Source organism: Phyllobates terribilis, unplaced genomic scaffold (assembly GCF_046119375.1).
Source record: "Phyllobates terribilis strain yellow unplaced genomic scaffold, ASM4611937v1 Scaffold_4__5_contigs__length_816908805, whole genome shotgun sequence".
Taxonomy (NCBI): domain Eukaryota; kingdom Metazoa; phylum Chordata; class Amphibia; order Anura; family Dendrobatidae; genus Phyllobates; species Phyllobates terribilis.
Window position 1 is genome coordinate 447,277,458 of NW_027362764.1, and position 16,109 is coordinate 447,293,566.

Sequence of the window (16,109 nt, forward strand, 5' to 3'; positions counted from 1 at the left end):
AAATACTTGAAGAGTCAGTGTTTGATTCCTGTCCGAAAACTCCAGAAGCCAGTTTGGGCATTGTCAGCGGAAGGACGAGCCCTACTCAGAAACAGTCAAAATATGTCTGTACAAATTAAGCTCCAGATTGGAGCATTACACATGAAGAAGCTTACATTCCAGGTGCTGACAGGTTTACCCACAAGTCGTCCAGAGCCGAGAGATCTAGTGCCCGCTCAGGTCTGGAGACCCTGCATGGTGTATCCTGGGGGACTGCTAAGGTACAAGGGGTGTCCAGTTCCCATATCTTCAGGACAGTCAGGAGTTTCTTCTTCTTTTTCACTAGATCTGCTAGTCGCTGACTCGCTGTGCGCTGAAGTCTCCAAAGGAAGAAAAGCGGAGGCAATATCCCCACACAGTCTCGATGATTGTACCAATGATCTGGCTTCAGGTACCGTCCCGCCTCACAGACATGTCATCTCTGAAACCAGAAAGAAGATGGTCCCAAAGCAAGGACCCTCCATCTCTAATAAATCTGGCCTTACGTTCATCAAGGCGGTAGATACCTCCAAGTCTCTGCACCCATCCAAACAGGCAGAGGACCTCCAGTTGCCTCTTGAATCCTCCGGGGTGCTACCTGATAACAAATAAAGAGAGACTTTCCTACACCCTGTACCTGATACCTCACCCACTTCATCCAGTGAGCTTGACAAAGTGTACTCCAAAGCAGTTGTAACCCCCGAGTCTCTGCACCCCTCCAACCAGGCGGAGGATCTCCAGTTGTCTCCTGAATTCCCCGGGGTGTTACCTGATAATAATTGGAGTGAGACTTTCCTACACCCTGTACTTGGTACGCCGCCCACTTCATCCAGTAAGCTTGGCAAAGTGTACGTCAAGGCGATGGTAACCCCCGAGTCTCTGCACCCCTCCAACAAGGCGGAGGACCTCCAGTTGTCACCTGAAACCTCCTGGGTGATATCTGATAACAAATGGAGAGAGACTTTCCTGTGAGCTGTTCCTGGTACTTCACCCACTTCATCTGTTTGCTGAGGATGGCTTGATGGGAGGAAGCATATTAGTTACCAAGATGATGAGATCAGTTTCATTTCCTCTAGTGGACAGAAGAGGTAATCCTCTTGAAGAGAAGGATTGTCCTCCAAATTCTCTGCAGAAGACCCTTGCAGGCTGAAAGAAGAGGAGGCGTAAAGAGGGGGTACTGTAACATACCTGGTGGCGTGCTTGCATAGTGCACCATCTCCCACTATGCAAGATCGCATCTTAACATCCAGTCCAGTTTGTAAGACATGCTCCTGTTCTACTGTGTGCATGCTCTTGTCTGACTGCTTAGGGCAGCGGCCTGGCTAATTCCTGCTTCTTATAGGTGCTGTGGGCACACTCCTAATGCGTCCCCAGCCTATTGCTGTGAGTCACTGGATATTTAAACCCACTCCACCCTGTAGGAGATGCCTGAGCAACTCTAACATTCAGTGTGCTCCTTGACTCTGAATGTGCCAGGTCCCGTTCTGTTTCTTGCCTGTCCGCCAACCTGGGGGCTGTATTCCCAGACCTGTCTGAACTATCTCTTAGCATGTTTGTCCGCCATACTGGGGGCCGTATACCCAGACTCGCTCTTGTATCTTGTTGCAGTGTCAGTTCCTGTCTGAACACTCTCCGAGCCTGTTTGTCCACCATACTGGGGGCCGTATACCAAGACTCGCTCCTGTATCTTGTTGCTGTGTCAGTTCCTGTCTGTACACTCTCCTAGCCTGTTTGTCTCTGTGTCCGTACCTTTCATTTTCCTGCAGTCTCTGAACCTGCACCTAACTCCTACTCGTTGTCTCTGTACTTCTGTTGTGAGTTTAGAGTCCACTCGCTACTTTATTGCAAGTATCTTGTGTGTATCTGGTTCTGCTTGTCCCTTCCACTCTGTTCAGTGTGAAAAGAGCCCTGTCCTCTCTGCTCTGCCTTGTTCACCACTCCGGCGGTTTCTCTCTGCTCTGCCTTGCTCACCGCTCCGGCGGTTTCACTCTGCTCTGCCTTGCTCACCGCTCCATCAGTTCCTCTCTGCTCTGCCTTGCTCACCGCTCCGGCGGTTCCTCTCTGCTCTGCCTTGTTCACCACTCCGGCGGATCCTCTCTGCTCTGCCTTGTTCACCGCTCCGGCGGTTTCACTCTGCTCTGCCTTGCTCACCGCTCCGTCAGTTCCTCTCTGCTCTGCCTTGCTCACCGCTCCGGCGGTTCCTCTCAGCTCTGCCTTGTTCACCGCTCCGGCGGATCCACTCTGCTCTGCCTTGTTCACCGCTCCGGCGGTTCCTTACTGCTCTGCCTTGCTCACCACCCCAGCGGTTCCTCTCTGCTCTGCCTTGTATACCACTCCGGCGGTTCCTCTCTGCTCTGCCTTGTTCACCTCTCCGGCGGTTCCTCTCTGCTCTGCCTTGCTCATCGCTCCGGCAGTTCCTCTCTGCTCTGCCTTGCTCACCGCTCCGGCGGTTCCTCTCAGCTCTGCCTTGTTCACCGCTCCGGCTGTTCCTCTCTGCTCTGCCTTGTTCACCGCTCCAGTGGTTTAGCTCTGCTCTGCCTTGCTCACCGCTACAGTGGTTCCTTCCTGCTCTGCCTTGCTCACCGCTCTGGCAGTTCCTCTCTGCTCTGCTTATCTACCGCATCTGCGGTTCTGTTTCTGAATCCCAGTCTGTACGGGACCCTATCCAGCCTGCGCTCCAACCTGCTAGTGCCTCCCTGTCTGCACTCCAGCCGTTCTTGCCACTATCCCCCCGTCTGCATACCAGCCGTGCTTGCCAGTATCCTCCTGTCTGCACTCCAGCCGTGCCTGCTAATACCCACCTGCCTGTATGCCAGTCTAACCTTCCTGTTTCTGCATTCCCCGGTGTGGGTCAACAACCCTGACCGGGGTCTGACCTGGAGTCACACCTGATTCCTCTGCTCAGTTCCTCCTTCGTCCACGGAGTCGACTAAGCCGCTGTGCGACCTTGGTCGGATCGGGTTGATACTTAGTTACGCCCCTCCAGGCACTCCTCGGTTCATGGTACAGTGGGATTACTAATCACGCACACGCCAGCCAGTTCAGGCATGTGCATAGCACATCTCATCCTCTTCTATTTGGTCCTCGGCTCCTGCATCTTTAGTAACAGTTTGTCTGGTACCGTGAGCCTCACTCTATTGTTGTAATCCACCCTCCCTTGGTAATCGCATGTGCGATGACAGTCTGGAATTTAGAGATATTGTTATCCCTTCAGCATCCTCCTCTGCTTCCTCCTTTTCCTCTGGGACCAACATATACTCCCACAAACTTTCACAGTGTGCTCCAGCATGTAGATGACAGGAGTAGTGATGCTGATGATGGCTTCGCCAGCGCTAACCATCTTAGTAGCCATTTCTTGAATGTGCAAAAGGGTGTGGAGGTCCTTTATCTGTGCCCACTCCACAAGCATGATTTGCACCATGTCCGTACTGTATAGGCCCAGGCTATGCAAAATGAGATTCTACGCCAGGGCTTGTTGCTGCTTCCACAGTCGCTGCAACATATGCAGAGTGGAATTCCACTGTGTCGGCACAATACATATCAACTGGTTAACCGGTAGGCCGAAAAACCTCTGTAGTAATGCAAGGCGATGACCTGCGAGGTGGGATCTGCGGAAGAGAGCACACAGAGACCGTGCTTTCTGCAGCAGCGCATCCAGACCAGGAAAGTGGTGGAGAAATTGCTGTATCACCAGGTTGAGGACTTGAGCTATGCAATGCACATATGTGAAGTTGCCCTATCATAGGGCCACCACCAGTTTCACTCAGTTATAACACATGGCCTTCCCTGGCTCCACGTTCAGTGGAGACAGCTGTTGCTCAAACTCGGCCTGGATTGCTGTCAATAATTCTTGAGCTGTGTGACAATGATCTCCAAGGCATATTAATTTAAACACTGCCTGATTGCGGTGAGCCCTGGCTGCGCAGTACAAAGGTGGGGGGACTCTCTCTGCACTGTTAAAATACGTGCCTCATTTAGGTAGAGGTTGAGGGTACAGGTGGAGGCCTTAGAGGAGGTGGAGGAGGCAGAAGCAGTGGAGGAAGTGTTACATACAGAGGTTTGTCGCGCAAGCCTTGGGGATTCCAAGACTTGTGGAACAGCCCCTTCCATGCCTGCCCACAGACGACAGTCACCCAGTGCCTGGTCAGCGAGATGTAACTCCCCTTACTATGCTTGCTCGTCAACTTGTCAGTGGTGAAATGCACCCTGTCAGACACAGATTTTTTCAAGTAATAGATGATGTCTGTGACATGCTGGTGTAGCACAGCCACAGCTTTCTTAGAGAAGTAATGGCAACTGGGCAACTGGTACTTGGGGACTGTGATGGCCATTAACTTTCGGAAACCGTCTGTATCCACCAAGTGGAAAGGCAGCATTTCTGTGGCTCACAGATTGGAGATGTTGGAGTTCAAGCTCTTAGCTTTTCATCTTTTTTATATTTATATAGCACCAACATATGCCATAGCGCTTTACAATTCAGACAATTTACAGACATTATTGGCACTGTTCCCATGTGTAGGAGGACATAATCTTTTACATGACCACAACTGCGGGACATAGTGCTGACTGCTGTGCTAAAAAAGGGTGGAGAATGGTGAACACTACAAACTGCTGGAATGTGAGTTAGGTACAGTTATGGTGGATTGAGAAAGATGTGATGTGCTCGGTGAAAAAAAAACAGGAGGCAGGCTTGTCTACTTTTATAACAGCTGACGGGCTCACACTTCCCCCTACTGTAGCGGGTAAACAAGTGGAAGTTCTGTGGCAAGAGAACTGGGGGAGAACACTCGCCACGGTGATGGAGGAGGAAGACGCAGCAGATGCGGTTGATGGGGAAGCCGATGGTTGGCGAGGCCCGCTAGTGAACATGAGCCGTTTCATGCATGTAGTAGTCATATTATTGCAATTTTTGCAGCTACTTAGTGCCTCTGGGTTCACATCAAGTGGGATCTACAACCTTATTATCATCCTCTGTTCTCCAACTCCTCACCCTGAGAGTCATCCTCCTTCTTTTCCTGCCCTGACAGCACAGTACAGACTGTATTCACCTCAGGTATCTGAGTCTCATCAGGATCACCTGCACTTTCGGGGGTTAACATCTGGTAACAAGGGACTGGATTCTGCTCGGACCCTACTTCGTCCAGCCCCGGATCCAAGTGAATAAAATTTTGGGCATCGGTGCAGATGGTTTCCTCCTCCTGAGTCTGTGAATCTTTAGAGGAGACCTCTAATGCCTATGGAATAGAATGTGTGAACAGCTCTGCAGACTCACCCATCTGTAGTTCCAAAAAGTCAGCTGGGCGGTTGGAGAGTTGTGACATGGGAAGAAACAAGGGTAATTGGGGTGCCACCTCTGAGGACTGTACTTTGTGTGATGTTAAGATGGAGGAAGAGGAGGAGAGGCCATTTTATGCAGCACTTGCCATCCACTGGAGCACTTTCTCTTTCTGGGCTTCATCTACAATGCTTATTGCTGTGTGGATGCCAATGAAAGTAAGTGGAGTAGCCGGTCTAGTAACAGAAGTTGTCAGTTGTCTTTGGATAGGATGAAACGGTGTTTGTTCAGTAGAGCTTTCAGTTATATTACCACCTACTCCATGTACACCATGAACTCCAAGCCTATTCCCCGTTCCTCCACGACCTCGTTTTTTCACACTTATGTTGGATGTACCCTTCTCCTCTTTTAACCAGCTGTTTCACAACCCTAGGCCCAGACCTGTAAGTCACCTGTCACTAAATTACAAATCAGTATTTATTTGCTAAGATAGTGTGGCAGAACCAGGCTATTATTATAAAGAAATGTAGATTCTGAACTGTAGACTCCTGACTGTAGCACAATATTAGCACAAAAGATTTATATGCTGAAATGTGGCCTGGTTTCTGGACCATGCTATCAGCACAGATAATTTCGATTCTGAAATGTGGACTCCTGGCAGGAGCACAATATTAGCACAAAAGATTTATATAATGAAATGTATCACGGTTTCTGGACCGTGCTGTTAGCACAAAGAATTTAGATTCTGAAATGTGGACTCCTGGCTGGGGCACAACATTACCACAAAAGATTTAGATGCTGAAATATGGCCTACCTTCTGGACCACGCTATTACTGCAAAGAATTTAAATTGTGAAATGTGGACTCCTGGTTGGAGCACAATATTAGCACAAAAGAGTTATATGCTGAAATGTGTCCTGGTGTCTGGACCACACAATTAGCACAAAGGATTGATATACTGGAAGGTTAATTTCACAGTCACACAGGATTCTTTCTATCTGAACTTGCTGACTGACAATCAAGCACCTGGATGACTACCTTACTATCCTGTAGCAGCAGCAGGAGCAGCCTCTCTGAGCTATTACATTGACAAAATGGTGTTGAAACAATATGTCCGCTCTTTATATGGAGAGGGACATGTTACTTCGGTAGCTAATGACACAAGACCTTGTGTGTGGACGTTGTGGATGGTTTCTGCGCCCTGACTGGCTGCCGAAATCTCCACACATTAAGTTAAGAAAAAAAATAAATAAAAAAAAACAGTCCGTTTCTCCTCTGACCTCTCCCCACCCATACCCCTCATCAAACACGCCCACCCTCCGCTCATCATATAGCACCACTATCCTAGCCAAAGTCTTAACAAAAGCATTTGTGAAAACTCGATCATTTACCGAAATTGGCTGAATTTTGCCGATTTTAAGGAAAATGCTTGGGATCTGAACACGAATCCGAATGTGCAATGTTTGTGACGACTTTGAGATTGCCGAACAAGTTCACTCATCTCTTATTTTAAGTCACCTGTAAAATAGTTGATATTGACTCTTAAGATTTCTATATCCACAAGCTGGCAAAAGAGTTAAAGTCTTCTTCTCTATTTAAACATTTGAAATAGTTATTAACACAGTTAAGGTTATACACAAGCATCTTCTAGAGGCTATAGTAGGTCTGAATAAATGCAAGCTGTTGGCTTTGTAGTCATTTTTCAATTTTGGTCAAGTCAATGCCCTATATAGTCATCTCTAATTGAAGAAGAATTGTTTGTCCCTGAATTTTGGAACAAGACAGAACTAAATGTAGGGGGTAATTTCAGAAATACTGTAATAGCACTCCCAAAGGTAAAATGTGCAAAGAACTATCTTGGCTGTATTTGTCTAAATGGTTTAAGGGTCTAGGTAATTGTTTTTAAGGAATATTACAGTTTGAAGTACAAATGCTTTCAGGATAACAGGATTAATTAAATATATATATATTTATATATCTATATATATATAGATATATATACCGTATTTTTTCGACTATAAGACGCACTTTTTTCCTCCAAAATTTTGGAGGAAAGTGGGGGGGTACGTCTTATAGTCCGATATACATAAAATACTGTGGCTGTGGGTGGTGGGGGATGTGGGGGGAAGCGACAATGGTGGAGAAGCAGTGCACAGGAGGCAGCAGCCGCCTGCTGCAGCCTACACTGTGCCACCTACTAAAGAAAATGAATATGCACTGCTCCCCACGCCCATAGGCGTGGGGAGCAGTGAATATTAATTTTCCTTAATAACCGGAACACTTTGCCTGCAGTGGGGCTCCTGGTAAATATGGCACCCTGTATGTATGGCCCCCCTCATCCCTCATCCCAGTATGCATGGCCCCATCGTCCTGGTATGCATAGCCCCCTTTATCCCTGTATGTGTGGCCCCCTAATCCTGGTATGCTTGGCACTCCCTGATCCCCTTTACACTGCAAAGAAAAAAAATAAACTTTCATACTCTCCTCCTCCTCCTCCACCTCTCTCCTGGAGCGCTGTGTCATGCTCTGTGCCGGAGTAGTCACTGCTCCCCATGCTGTGACTCTGTGCGTGGGGATCATTGACCATTCATTCTCCCCAATAGCGCGCATGCTGTAGCCACAGCGTGGCTCCTGCTGCACTCAGCTGTCAGCGTGCCCACTATTAAAGGCCATGAATATTCACCACTCCCATGGGTGTGGTGAATATTCATGGCCTTTAATTGCGGGCACATTGACAGCCGAGAACAGCAGGAGCCACGTTGTGACTAAAGTGTGCACACTATTAGGGAGTATGAATGGTCACTGCTCGCCATGCACGCAGTCCCGGCTTGGTTAGAAGTGACTATTCCGGCACAGAGCGTGACATAGCGCTGGATGAGACAGAAGGTGAGTATGAGTGTTTATTTTTTTTCTGTGCAGCGTGACGGGGATCATGGGGTGCCTACTGAAACAGATTAAGGGACCTTTTTTAATGCATTTGAAGCCTTTGCAGGTGTTTTTTGTTAATTATTCTAATTTACTGAATTAATAACTTTTTTGTTTTCATTGGCTGTCTGTAACCCATAATCAACATTAACAGAAATAAACACTTGAAATAGATCACTCTGTTTGTAATGACTATATAAAATATATGAGTTTCACTTTTTGTATTGAAGAACTGAAATAAATTAACTTTTTGATGATGTTCTAATTTAGTGAGAAGCACTTGTATATATGAAACACCTAAAATTAATATGACACCCCAGATTTCTTTGGGGGGTTTTGGAAATCAGAAGTCTTTGTATTTCTTTGCTCTCCTGGGACTGGCTGATTCCCAGAAACTTTTAAGTTAGAGTTAGAACTGCTCTAATAGGCTATGTTCCCATATTATTTTTTTTAACAACATATGTAAATGTTATGAATATTCCTTGATGAACTGTATGTACCCAATGTGTCCATAAGTCCAATTCATTTATTGTGTACCTTTTGGCATAAACTGGTCCAGTTTTAGAGATGATCAGATGTTTTGAAAATTGAATTACCTAGTTTTGGGGATTTTTTTCCTTAATAAATTTACCAAGAATTGCAATTGCCCTGAAAAGGTCTCTTAGAATTGTATACAAGCCTGTTCAGCATCTTTTAAACAAACAATGCCATAGTAATGTCTATGCGTTAATGGATTGAAACTATTGTTCACTGCATTTTGTCACACACATCAACTGCTCAGTTTGTTCTTAGAATTTTTGGCTCCCTATTTCTATTGCTGTGCTGTGAACTGTCAAATACTCTCCGTAAATAGATTAACCCCAAATGGTTACTGCACAGCATTCCTTGACTTAATTTTATAGAGGCTATGATAGGCTGTGCTATCTTATATGATTTCAAATACAATATGTTGTGACAGCTGCAAGGCATTACTGGGAAACCCACTCAGTAATGCCCATGGTCATGTGTGCCTTCTTTGACTGATACAGTAGTCATCATTGTCTAAAATAAGGTTGGTTCTTCTTGATTTGCTAAAAATGAATTAAATATTGTTCAAATTTGCCGGGTCCAGTGAATTTCCTAAATTTCAACATTCCTAAATTTACGCAAAAGTGATTTGCTCATTTTATCTAGCATAGATCAACATGCATATGTTTCACTGTTAAGAAAATTACAGTCTCCTACATTTTCTTACAATATTCAGAGGGTCTTTGCAATATATATATATATATTTTTCTACAACAGGAGCTAATGAACGACATACCTAACTGTACACCTATACAGTGGACTAGTTCTCAGCCTTCAATTGTAGGTATACATGAGGAAAACCTATTATTGTATTCTTCTGTAGGTTCAAAATGAGGTGTGAACAGGCCCTGGAGATTGAGGATTGATAGTAAGGTGAGAGATAGTAGTGGGATGTGGAGACTGATTGAAAAAAAAATTGACTTTTCTAAAGAACTCTCATGATAGGATGAATCCCACTGAAACTAGTCTATTAGTTTAGTTTTGATAGCAAGTTAAATGTTAAAGATAGTGGGGATGAGGAATGGGAAACAGTCTAAGAATCAAAATTTCTACCAGAGATCTTTATGTATGTATCTTTATGGGCTTAGGAAGTGTGTAAGAAATCGTAAGGCATTAAAAGCTAAAAGGTTGTAAGAACAGAGAGGGAAAGCAAGATTATCAATATAAATTTGAGCATAAACATAAAAGAAATGATGTTTAAGTGTATGTCAAACAATATAAAGTATACAAGCTTTGCATGCTTAAGAACAAAAAAAATATTTTCTGGTGAACTAAAAGGGCTTGTCTGGCATTAGGGTACAAGTTTGCAGAGCCTTTATGTGATTGCAGACTTGTAAATCCTCATATCGTACACCAGGCTGACTAAAGAACTGAGACAAACCTCCAGGGTTGTTGAGCGGAGATGGAAAAATCCCCACTCCAATGAGCACTTCATTGCATTCAAACAGTCCCTCACTACTTTCAAGTCCACACTCACTGCAGCAAAACAAACCTACATCTCATCTCTCACATTCTCCCTGTCACACAAACCATAAACATCTATTCAACAATTTCAATTCTCTCCTCCATCCCCCAGCGCCTTCTCCCTCTCCTCTCATCTCAGCCGAGGACTTTGCCTCATTCTTTAAGCAGAAGATTGATACTATCAGACAAAGATTTTGCCTAAATTTCCCACAGCCCATTCTCATATCTACTCAATCCTCCTCCTCCAAAACCAGCTTTTCCGCCATTTCGGAAGATCAACTTTCCTCCTTACTCTCCAAGTCACACCTCACCACCTGTGAACTTGACCCTATCCCGTCCCACATCATCACTAACCTTACTACAGTCTTCATCCCAACCCCAACACACCTTTTCAACCAGTCACTAACAACTGGTGTCTTCCTCTCATGCTTCAAACATGCCTCAATCACACCCATCCTCAAAAAACCCTCCCTTGACCAATCTTCTCTGACTAGCTATCGCCGCATATCACTTCTCCCCTATGCCTCAAAACTACTCAAACAACACGTCCATTTTGAACTGTCCTTACACCTCTCCTCCTGCTCCCCTTTTCATCGCTTACAATCTGGCTTCTGACCGCATCATTCTACTGAAACTGCCCTGACTAAAGAAGTCACCAACGACCTACTAACTGCTAAATCCAAGCAACACTATTCTGTCCTTTTCCTCCTGGACCTGTCATCTGCCTTCAACACAGTGGACCATTCCCTCTTACTACAGATTCTCTCATCTCTTGACATCAGAGATTTTGCCCTATCTTGGATCTCCTCATACTTAACTTACAGGACCTTCAGTGTTTCTCACTCACATACCACCTCCTCATCTCACCCCCTCTCTGTCGGTGTCCCCCAATGTTCAGTCCTAGGACCTCTACTCTTCTCAATCTACACCCTTGGCCTGGGACAGCTCATAGAGTCCCACGGCTTTCAATGTCATCTCTATGCTGACGACACACAGATTTACCTCTCTGGACCTGATATCACCTCCTTACTAACTAGAATCCAACAATGTATGTTCGCTATCTCATCCTTCTTCTCTGCTAGATTTCTAAAGCTTAACATGAATAAAACTGAATTCATCATTTTTCCCCATCTCACTCAGCCCGCCCATCTGACCTATCCATCAAAATCAATGGTTGTCCATTTTCCCCTGTCTCACAAACTCGCTGCCTCGGGGTAACCCTGGACTCTAACCTCTCCTTCAAACCACATATCCAAGCCCTTTCTATTTCCTGCAGATAAAAACTCAAAAACATCTCCCCGATCCGCACATTCCTCAACCATGAATCTGCAAAAACACTAGTTCATGCCCTCATCATCTTCTGCCTCGACTACTGCAACCTCCTGCCCTGTGGCCTCCGCTCTAATACTCTCACACCCCTCCAATTTATCCCAAACTCTGCTGCCCGACTAATCCACCAGTCCCCTGCTATTCCCTGGCCTCTCCTCTCTGTCAAATGCTTCACTGGCTCCCCATTGCCCAGAGACTCCAGTTAAAAACCATATCCTTGGCAAACAAAGCCATCCACAACCTGTCTCCTCCATACATCTGTGACCTAGTCTCCTGATACATACCTACACGCAACCTACGATCCTCACAAGATCTCCTTCTCTACTCCCCTCTTATCTCCTCTTCCCACAATTGTATATAATATTTCTGCCGTGCATCCCCCCTACTCTGTAACTCCCTACCCCAAAGCATCAGACTCTTGCCTACCGTGGAAACCTTCAAAAGGAACCTGAAGACCCATCTCTTCCGACAAGCCTACAACCTGCAGTAACCATCGCTCCACCACATCTTTGCATGACCAGCTCTACCCCCACCTACTGTATCCTCACCCATCCCATGTAGACTGTGAGCCCTCGTGGGCAGGGTCCTCTCTCCTCCTGTTCCAGTTTGCAATTGCGTTTTTGTTCAAGATTTTTGTAATTGTTCCTGCTATGTATACCCCCTTTTTCAAATGTATAGTGCCATGGAATAAATGGCGCTATAATAATAAATAATAATAATAATAATTGCATGTTGTGAGGATTCTCTGGTGCCTGTGCCTAGAGTGATGGGCACATGACTGCAAATATGAAATTTGCATACATATGGCCATGTACCGACAAGACATGCATGGCCTCACTCAGTGTAAGTGCATTATGTGTGGCCGGACACATCTAGCCAAAATGTGGCCGGAAGTTTGCAAATCACATACTTGTGGTCACATGATCGCCTGCGCCGGAGAAACCTCACAGAGTGCAGTTCTTGCGTTAAGAGGATTCACAAGTTTGTAACCACAGAGAGTGACCGCAGACTAATTCCCAAGGCAGGACAACTCCTTTTAGATATGTTAGAGATAATTTTTGCAAAAGTGTAAATCAGGTAAAATAGCTAGATTTTTGTACATACCTGTATCTGGATCAATTGAAAAATATGGTTGCCCTTGAAGAATACTGTATACTATCCTAGCGCTATTTCCATATAAAGGATCATCGGCATCCATGGCAGTTACTTGAATGACTGAGGTGCCTGCAAAAAGAATACCGTAATTAATAATATAACACTGCTTTGAAAAGTTATTAAAAAGAGTTATTCTCATCTTCTATCTTCTGTAATTCCTGCTAGCTGAGAGTATGCTCTCCTGATGATTGACAGATTGGACCAGCAAATAGTTGAGCCACTAGCCTGAATTGTGCACTCTTCAATACTGCAAGCAGAAGCAGCTTTGTCTCTGAAGCTTTGGAGGAGTGCAGAGGCAGCAATCCGCCAACATCAGAGCATGCTCTATTGCAAAGAAATTGCATGTGCTGGCCGGTAACCTAGACAACAAGCAGTAAACTATAAAACTAAAAATTTTAACATTTTTGTTTTCATATGCACTTTGCAATTTTACCCATTCCAGATGAGACAATGCTTTTTAATAAAAAGTAATTCAGTGAATATTATGACATGATATGAGCAAGTGAGCCTGTTAAGGCAAGAATCGGCATACCTTAACTTATCTAATAAGAAGTGAGACATATGACATCAAAAATAATTTAAAATGATACAGATTTGCTCTAAAAAATGTATGTTTATTAGGTTTATTAGAACCCCTATTTGAATGGCTTGGGCCTAAGTTAGCTCCAATTTCAGCAATGTACCCCATTAGATGCTACTGTGTCCTCACCGTTTAAGGACTACTGAAGTAGGAAGGAGCTCCCAATCTACACGTTTTAAATGCATATACGAAGACTGTCTGCCAGCATAATACCTGATAGCCATTGCATGTGTATTAAACAGGTAACATGAAGTTCACAATGTTGCATTGTGACAAGTAAAGAAGAGAAAATGTTTTAATATTCGGTTCATCAACGTGTGGATGTAGAAAAACTGTGTCCAATTATCCGCCCTTCTCCAAATGAATAAGGATCCAGTGTCCAAAGATTAAATTAAATCCATTTATTATAAGCTAAGACCAAATGCGTTTCACGGACGCCCCGTCCGCTTCATCAGTCAATAGCTATAGGACTATTATAACCGGACAAACTGCTGGACCGTGAGTGAGATGCAGCAGAGATGTTGCGATGGATTGATAAAGTTGTAGTGTGCTCTTTTTCTGAGATCAGTCAAAAACAGCAGGCATGTCCTCTTCCATTACAGCTGGAGGGCTCTCACTCAGCCTGACTGGAGCCGGTAAAGAACCGGAGGTTTTGCGGTGGGAGACCTGCATGACAATACTTGGCATGGTAACAGAGGAGGAGGAAGAAGCAGCATGTTAGAACCTTGCTGTTAGGTTTTTTTTCCTTTGCTGGTCACATGACCTTGTTGGCCTATTTAGTCCTGCTCCGCCCTTCTGGCTTTGCTGGACTTCATTGTATATCTACTTTCTAGCTAGCCTGTGCTCTGTATCTAACTCTGTTAGTTTGCTTGGTCTACGGACCTCTATGTTCTATCTATTTTGTTTGTTCGTCTGTCTGCTACTATTTCTGTTAGGAGGTGTCCCATATTCCTCCCAGTCCTTAGTACTTGTAGGGATTCCCTCCCCACATCTATAGGTCTTCGTACAGACTAGATTAGGACTTTAGCAGGTCTGATCGCAGGATCAGGTTCCCTGTTACATCGTAGGGATTCAGCTGAGTCTCATAGTAGGGACAGATCTCCTCTCTTTCCTTAGCTTTGGTAGCAGAACATAACAGTAAGTCCAGCCAGCAAATTCTCTAAGGAAAGATTTTTCTGTTCCATCATGGTGTCGGTTCAGGATTTGGCTCATCGCCTGCAGGGACTCTCTCTGGAGGTGGCCGAGCTCCGTCAGCACGTGAGTAACTGTCCTGGAGCACATTTCTTGGAGCCTAAGGTATGTTTGCCGGATTTGTTTTTTGGTGAACACCGAGAATTTTTTTCATTTAAAAATGCTTGCTTATTGTATTTTCGTTTGAGACCTAAGTCCTCTGGGGATGAATCCCAGCGCGTAGGGTTCATAATGTCACTTTTGCGCAAAGAGCCTCAGGAGTGGGCCTTTTCTTTGCAACCTAGTGATTCATGCTTCAGATCAGTGGATAGTTTTTTTTCTGCTTTGGGACTATTATATGATGATCCTGACCGTGTCGCATCAGCTGAGACTGAGTTGAGACGTCTAAAACAAGGATCGGGTAATGTGGAAAAATATTGTACACATTTTCGTCGTTGGTCCACTCAAACAGGGTGGAACGATTCTGCTCTGAAAAGTCTATTTCTTGCTGGGCTCAGTGAAAGGGTTAAAGACCTGCTAATTGCTTATCCTACACCTGAAGATTTGCAACAGGCTATGCAATTAGCTATACGGGTGGATAGAAGACTGCGTGCTAGGGTTAATGAGAGCAAATCCTCTGCTATGTCAGTTTCTGGTTATGATAATGTGTGTACTAACAGTGGTGAACCGATGGAGATTGGATCGGTGGCACCTCGCTCTCAAGAAAAAGACCGTCGTTTTTCGCAAGGCTTGTGTTTCTATTGCGGAAAATCTGGTCATTTGATTAAAGGCTGTGAGCTTCGTATGAAGAAAGAAAAAAAAATGGTCAGTCACGCCCGTATTGCCTGTTTAAATTCCAAGGGTATATTTTTAGCTGCTTCCACGATTGCTCAGGAAAAATTAATGGAATTTCGGGTGTTTGTTGATTGCGGGTCTACACTGAATGTAATTGATGGGGGATTCGTGGAAAAACTCAATTTAAAACCTGAACCTTTATCATCCCCCATTGCTGTGGTTTCTGTGGATGGCTCCCCTTTGAAGAATATTACTCTCAAGGTCAGTGAATTTCCTCTCACTATTAATGGTGTTCACCATGAGAAATTGGATTTGGTAGTGTTGAATAACTTGCCTTCTCCAGTAATATTGGGTTTGCCCTGGTTAAAATTTCACAATCCTGTACTGGATTGGTCTACCAGTGAAATTAAATCCTGGAGCCATAAATGTTATGACAAGTGTTGTAACGGGCGTATTGCAGCTTTGGATAGGGGAGATTTGCCTGTTCCTATTCAGGATTTTTGGAGAGTTTTTTCTGAGAAGGAATCGCAGGTTTTGCCTCCCCATAGAGACTATGATTGTTCTATTGAATTTGTCCCTGGAGCGACTCTTCCTAAGAGTCGTTTATTTAACCTTACTATTCCTGAGAGGAAGGCTTTGGAGGAATACATACAGACAAGCTTGGCCGCCGGTCACATTAGGCCCTCTAAGTCTCCTGTGGCGGTTGGATTTTTTTTTGTAAAAAAAAAGGACGGCGGTTTACGTCCTTGTCTGGATTTTCGTGAGATTAACAAAATTACTGTACGCAATCCTTACCCACTGCCATTGATTCCTGATCTGTTTAACCAGTTAT

At 44.8% G+C, this 16,109-nt stretch overlaps 1 protein-coding gene across 2 annotated transcripts in view; it reads right to left on the reverse strand.

The window, feature by feature from the left end:
- The window catches only part of LOC141265486 (cadherin-9-like), a 567,900-nt gene that overhangs the window by 295,467 nt on the left and 256,324 nt on the right, over positions 1 to 16,109 (reverse strand). For both annotated transcript variants that reach the window (XR_012320104.1, XM_073678637.1), the window contains exon 4: positions 12,682 to 12,801. Coding sequence is in view for 1 of the 2 variants with exons in the window: in XM_073678637.1 (XP_073534738.1) it covers positions 12,682 to 12,801 (120 nt within the window). In the remaining variant the exon portion in view is untranslated. The remainder of the gene's footprint in view (positions 1 to 12,681; positions 12,802 to 16,109) is intronic.